This window comes from Lolium rigidum, chromosome 1, assembly GCF_022539505.1.
Source record: "Lolium rigidum isolate FL_2022 chromosome 1, APGP_CSIRO_Lrig_0.1, whole genome shotgun sequence".
NCBI lineage: Eukaryota > Viridiplantae > Streptophyta > Magnoliopsida > Poales > Poaceae > Lolium > Lolium rigidum.
The window spans coordinates 57,792,696-57,799,809 of NC_061508.1; the positions used below are offsets into that span (position 1 = coordinate 57,792,696).

The following is a 7,114-nucleotide window of genomic DNA, read 5'->3' on the forward strand; positions in this document are numbered from 1 at the left end:
TTTTAGCTGTGACGCAATATATCTGGATGGTGGTTGCTTACACTGGCAATGTATATATCCACATATGTAGATTAGTTAATTGGAATAATTAGAATGTAAAGCGAGAAAAACAGAATTACACACATTACCTTTTTGGTCCGACAGACTAAATCAATTGTCAAACAAGATGTTTACAATAATAATAATGGTACTCATCTCCAAAGGAAGCTGCTTTCAGAAAATACATCAGTGCGCATGGGTGCCAGCGCACCCTATATATGAAAAAAAATCTAGTAATTCAAAAAAAATCAAAAAATCTGAATCTTTTTTGATTTAAAAATGATCATGTATGGTACTCGTATAAGGATGATTCTTCATGAAATGACTTTCTTTGTTTCTTCGTTAAAGAAACAGACATTTAACACTCTATATACAAGTACTATTCTGTATTCTCGTTATATTCGCCATAATTTTTTTTGTCTGGAGGTTGATAGAAATCATTTGTTGGCCAAACATTTTTGTACAAGGACAATACTTGATCACCTTTGATTGCCCAAAAAAAATGGATATGTTTTACTTCATTTGAAATTACTTTTTTTTTGCTGCGCTGGCACAAGAGAGCCAAAATCCCCGTCCGTTTCATTGACATGCTAATGTATGTGGTTTTTCAGATAGGGTTGCTGACTGAGGACAAAAACGATCATATTCTGACGCCTTCTCTCATCTAAAACTAGGAACACTTTACTAGTTTGGCCCGTCATTTCAGTTAATATATCCTAAAATTGAATTACCCTACTCCAAAATTTTATCCATTATTAAGCTCGCAAAAGACATGACAACTGCCATCAACTTTTATCTGGTTACCGTTCCAGCAATAGGGTGCAGCCTTTATGATATCCAAGGAATACCCAGCTTATCTGCTGGGTTGTTACAGTTTCCATACCAACATGACAGTAGAATATGAACCCAGTAAATCGGATTCGATATGCGTGATATGGGCACAACATCAAGGTAATGGGTGTAGACTATCATAAGGTCGGAACATTTTCTATCCTCAAAAGATCACAAAATAATTGAGCGTCTAGATGACGTGGTACACAAGGGGCAACCATATGGTTCCATAATAAATAAGCAGTATATGTACACCAAATGGATACCAGATTGGGAGAAAAGCTGGCAGAAGGCGGTACTAATTGCCCAAATTCATGACCTGAAAAGGAAGCATATGGTCTATTACAGCCAACATGAATGACTAATTCGAGATCAGAGCTTTCAGACAAAATTGCATATAAACAGCTGAATGACGAAACTACAGTCCAGTAGTTTACCAAAATTTCCCATGACAAGCATGAAGCATGCTCTTCTCTCAATTTACTTGATCTACTCGAGTACAATGCCCAAAAGCCTCTATTACGCGGCTAACTGTGCACAAAGCATGCCGCTGTGGAGAAGCTAAACCTTTTCGCCACAATGGGAAGAGAAATCAATGGTACCTAAAAATAAATGTCTATTTCCTTTCCAGTCATCTCGTATACATGATCCCGTGCTTCAGTCAGAGCAACCTGTATTGACTCAAATAAACTGTCAACATAAATTCAACTGTGCCACGATAAATAGATATATTACAATTGATAGGTCAACTAACCTGTCCAAATTTACCGAAGAAGTTGTTTGAAAGATTTAATGATGTGACTGTAAGATCCTCATTAGCCTTGAGTGCTTGCGCCAATGCAAATGCTCCATCATCCTGTCACAAGTATAAAGGATGTTAAAGTGTAGTGGAGATCTGCAGAGAACTTCCAATAGCCGATACACTGAAAACTGCATTTCTTACTCTAATCTCATTAAAACACAGGTCAAGTGATTTCAAACATTCATTGATTATCTTCAAACTTCGCGCCAAGCAGATAGCACCCTTCACGAACAGAACAAAGAGTAAAAAAATGGACCATACAGCACGTGCAAGTTTAACAAACATGCATCAACAAATTGCACACACATCATCTCCAAGTCCATTTGCCCGCAAATCCAATGTCGACAATGTTGTGTTATACTTCAAACAATCAGCAATGGATTCTGCACCTGACACACCTATCTGCAAGATAATTTAATTTGGCTGAAGAGGCAAGAACACTTAAATCTGCATGTATGATTCTATTAAGTTCTGAAGATTACCTGGCACCAACCAAGCTTAAGGGTTTGGATTTTGCCATTGAACTTGATAACATCGCACAAAGCCTTTACCCCCTCTGGTCCAATTGGATTATAACTCAACTCCAGCTACAGGTAACAGTCCTGAGTCAGTGAAAGTACCTTATTTTGCACAGTGAAATAATCTGAATGATAACTAACTTACTGTTGTCAACACTGCATTCTCCTTCAAAGTTTCAGCTATTGCAGTTACCCCTCTAGAGTGAATGTTATTACCACCCTGAAAAGGTTAAAAACTTCAGTGCTAGAGCATAGAGGTGTACAAGAACACATATCTCTGTTTTTGCCTCGTTCCCATTTTTGGAAACAGGAACATCAAAGGAATTTCTAGGATATTTCTTTTGCCACAAAACTCCTGCATTCCAACTAGAGCACGATGTTTAGGATTAAAGCTGCTGTCCTAAAATGACAAAAACTCCAGAGGAACTCATAGAGTCATAGTTTATGAAAATTAAGTGTTGCAGATTTGTCTAGATTTGCATGTATCTACACACTAAACCGTGGCTAGATACATACAAATCTAGACTAATCTGCGACACTTAATTTGGAACAGCGGCAGTAGCAACACATTGTGAGATACCTATTCTCACATTATTCCTTAAAAGCATCATATTATCACATAACATCAGGACAAGGTTGCATACTATACTATATGCTACTGCCGCTGTTCCAAATTAATTGTCGCGGATTTTTCTAGATTCACATGTATCTAGACGCGTTTTAGTGTGTAGGTTCGCTCATTTTGGAGAAAAAAAAAACAGCGTCACTTCATTTGGAAGGGAGGGAATAGTACTCACAAAGTCCATAGTAGAAATTGTTTTGTTCTGTTTCAGAGCATCTGCCACCTTTTCAGCACCCTGGCAAAAATCATGTTAATCTACATTAAAAACTAGAGGAATTGCAAATGTGATGCATAGAATTGCAAATGTGATGCATAGAATTGCAAGATATGTTTACACATTGATGTGTGTGAACTCATGTGAGCAATCATGTATTTGTCCACATTTATTCAATGCAGTGAAGGTATTAAACAATGAACAAGCAATAAGACTACAGAACAATGACTTACTAGCACCCAGCAGGACAACCAACACAGCTTTACAGGCAGAGCAAAAACATAAACATGTGAAAAACAGTAAATACATCTAACGTAAACAGGTTCTGAATTTGAAGCAATTACAACACCAAAGTCCATGTTAGTTAAAGTACCAATAATAGTGTTCAGACCAGTTCAGTGATTATGAGACATCACGCGGCCATGACGAAGGTGTGGGTCTCTGCAGTTGTTCATTTAGGGTATAGGCCATGTGAGGCAATGGACTGGGCCACATTTTTCTGAGCCACATGTGCTGCCAAACGACTAAAGGGGGTACGTCTTTTGAGGTTTCTTGGTACATGGTACAGTACACTGTACTTGGTAACTCCTCAAAGGAAAATTTGTATAGTAGACTCACGATATACCGGTCAACTCAACTCGGTTTCTTTTCCATTCAGGAAGAGCAAGAATAACCATAGGAATATGAGTATTTAGAATTTCTGAAACGGATCCTAGTAACATGAAAAAGGTATAGTGCTCCACGCTGCACAAGTTCAAGACAGAATGGAACTGACATCCAAAGTTCTAAGGCAGTTCGCAGTCCTAATATATTGTAGACATCACAAGAATATTAACAAACAAGGGTAAGCAGTAACAACAGTACTACCTCATCACCAACGTCATCCATGTAAAGACTGAGCCACCGTAGAGACTTCGTCATTTTGATGAACTCGGCAACATAATGAGAACCCTCTGATGTAATGTTGTTGTTGCCAATATCCAAGGCTGTTATCTTGCCTGTAACACAGCCAAATAACCCTGAATTATGAATGTTTGCAGCCAATCAACTAAATATAACCAAGTTAGCGTGGATAGCTAGAAAAGACACCTTTGTGAGCAGATAATGCAGACATCAACACCCGTAATCCTTCGTTCCCAAACCCATTACCATGTAAGTGAAGTTCCTAACAAATGTTAAGGTTAATCAACAATGAGAAAAAATTGATAACAAGCAAGAGCTCACAGAAAAAAGTTCTTATTTTGCAATTCAACCTATATGGTCGTAAGGATCTTTGGGCATATTCATATATGATATGAAAATAGGTGTACAAACATAAAAGCTCCATCAAGAACACAAAATTTGACCAACGTGCCAGATACATAACATGTTTCCTGATTAATGTTTATGTTATTATATATTTATTATATGTTGAAAATAAAAGGCTGGTCTAACAATCATGACCCATGCATCTTTTAGTTTCTAGCATATTTTCATTTTTCAAACCGGTTGGTTTTTCTGAAAAGGGAACGTAAAAATGTAGGAGAGAAAATTGAATCCATATGAATGTGGACCCTCTAAAAAGTACTTCGCCCTAGAGTGAGCCAAAAAAAAAACTGTTCTGAATTTGGTAGGAAGAATGATGGAAATATGGTTTCTATGGGACATTGAAATTTACCAAAAACAAAAGAAAGCATAATCAAACAATGTGGAAATATAATCAAATATATCTAGTAGTACCCTGAGAGATTTGTTCCCTAAAACTCCTTTTGCTAGGCTGGATGCACCGAGAGGACCACCATAGTTGCCACTAGAATACATCAAACAGAGTGCAACGCTAGTTAGTCACATAAAATCAATTCAATTACTGTCAAACTGATCATGGCTTCATATGTATAATCCTTGTCCATCACAGGTAAATGCACTGGGTTTGTGAGCGACTAACTTGAGATACAAGCTCCGTAGCGTATTATTCTCAAGAAGTGCATCTGCAATACTTGCAAAACCCTGTTCGAGGACAAGAAAAAGATGCTCTTATAAATTCATTAAGGATGCTATCATTTGGAAGCATTTTCTCCTTTTCAGATCCAAGTGAATCTTTTTGCTTCAGTAGATATTTATACATACACTGTATTCGATTGTATTATTGCTGAGCTGTACAAAACGTATTGTTTTGTTCTTTTTCAGCATATCCGAAATCGCTTTTGCTCCCTGAAAATAGAATTTCATGTTACACCACAACATGGAAACATGCAGAGAGAGAGAGAGAGAGAGAGAGAGAGAGGAAAACCTCATCTCCGATATTGGTACTGTTCAGCAGGAGCTTCTGAATACCTACGTTTTCTACCAATATACCTGAAAGACACTGTAAGCATTCATGAGTGTTACATTCAGTGGGAATTTATGCGGATATATTCAATTATTGTTCTACATGCCAAGGTCAGGTTGCTAGTAATGAAATCATCACATCAGCAAAATAGTAACTTAATATCTGAAACTAACGTGAGGTGAAAACCTCGAGTTAGACATAAATGTGAATAATTGTAATGCAAATCAAACAATATAGCTATCATGCAATAGGTTCAGAGTACAAAATCAGAACATATTCTATGGTTTGCGTGGTATACGTGGAACAAAAATCAGAACATAATATATTCAGACAAACTACAGAACATAACAGAATGCAGAGATGATAAGGTTTAGAAGACCTTAGCTCCTTCATCTCCGATATCATTTCCAGATAAATTGAGAGACTTTAAAGCTGTGTTTATCTGGAGAATGCCATCGAAGGCTTCTATTCCCACGGCTGTTATCGCATTACCAGAAAAGTCCACCTCTTCTGCACTCTGGCAATAGAGAAAACAACCAATGTTCAGATATCTGAAAGAAGTTTGCATTCAGATTACATTTAACCATTACTTGAGATATCTAACCTTGTTATAGGCTAAGCTTTCTGCCAGAAAGAACAAACCCTCGTCGCCGAATTGACGGCCTGCCAAACAGCTAGAATATTAAAGAGAAGTGCCATATATACACTAGTTGAGTTACAAAAATTGTGAAGAGATTTGAGGTTGAGCGCGCATGCAGTTGCTAGCAACCTGCCATGTTAACGGTTTTGAGCGTCCGCAGTTCCTTGTAGAACTTGTTTAGGTTTTTCTTGGACTCCTTTTCAGCTTTAAAGCTTGTAGATGTTGACAAATTGGAACCGGCAGCGAAGGACCACATGGCCCCAGAAGACTCAGGTTCTCCAGGAACCCGGTCCTTCCTCTTCCCGGGAACGAAATGCTGAACCACCTTCCATATGACTGTCCTCTGAAACAGAGAATTAGTGGGCGTTCCAAAGTCCAAACAACTTTCAATGCAACATGTGCAACATCATGATTCATGAGATGATGATAACAAAGTTAGCATCCCTTGCAGCACACCAGCTGGCCTAGGCTGCATACATACAGAGTATTTCGTACGAGATGTGCTTTGTATACTTAGCAGTGAACAGGGTAATATCTATCAAGTTGGTGGTGATGATAAGATGACTGGTCAACTACAGAAGCTGGAAATTCGGAAGAGGGAAATAAACGGTGCTGAGGTAAGAGGAGGAAGCAGTGAGGCTATACCAAAGCTCAGCGCGAGCAACGCCCCGGCCGGGACGACGTAGCGGGTGAGGCCCCTCGCCGCCGCGCCGACGGGGGGCGCGGAGGGCTCCCCTTGCGCCTCGCGGTAGGCTCTCCGGCGCGCGCCCCCGCGCCCGACCCCGGGGGGCTTGTCCTGGCTGTGAATTCCGTCGAACAGCTCGGACGCAGCGCGCGGCGCCACGGTCCACCGGCGGGCGCGCGGTGGCACGGAGAGGAAGCGTCGCGGCGGAAGCTTGGGCCCGAAGGAGGCGTAGCGTCGATGCGCGATGGAGGAGGAGGAGGAGGGGGCGAGGAGGGAGGGGCGGGAGGAGGAGAGGAGGAGGGAGGACTCCATGGGAATGGGAATGGGATGTGGATGGGAGATGTGGAGGGGGTTTTGGGAGGGGAGAGCTTTTTTGCTGGGGGAGGAGGGTAAGGTTGTGGATTACCTGGTTAAAGACTTAAGACACTTCTGCCTCCTATCTTCCAAAAATGTAA

At 40.1% G+C, this 7,114-nt stretch overlaps 1 protein-coding gene across 2 annotated transcripts; it reads right to left on the reverse strand.

Moving 5' to 3' along the window:
- Positions 1-933: 933 nt before the first annotated feature.
- On the reverse strand, positions 934-6,677 carry LOC124685388 (NLR family CARD domain-containing protein 3-like). 2 transcript variants are annotated; one of them, XR_006997423.1, is made up of 18 exons: positions 6,620-6,677; positions 6,104-6,310; positions 5,939-5,997; positions 5,714-5,851; positions 5,296-5,370; positions 5,133-5,216; positions 4,951-5,012; positions 4,746-4,815; positions 4,116-4,191; positions 3,894-4,024; positions 2,988-3,047; positions 2,336-2,410; positions 2,155-2,259; positions 1,979-2,074; positions 1,814-1,894; positions 1,625-1,726; positions 1,308-1,541; positions 934-1,189 (listed from the first exon to the last, which is right to left on the reverse strand). XR_006997423.1 is itself a non-coding variant. In XM_047219729.1 (17 exons), exons 2-17 carry the CDS (start codon positions 6,228-6,230, stop codon positions 1,473-1,475), a joined length of 1,410 nt encoding a protein of 469 aa, XP_047075685.1. In that variant the 5' UTR covers positions 6,231-6,310; positions 6,620-6,677; the 3' UTR covers positions 1,141-1,472. The 2 variants fall into 2 exon arrangements, 1 of the variants encoding a protein (XP_047075685.1); XM_047219729.1 differs by having other exon boundaries at positions 1,141-1,541.
- Positions 6,678-7,114: the final 437 nt, after the last annotated feature.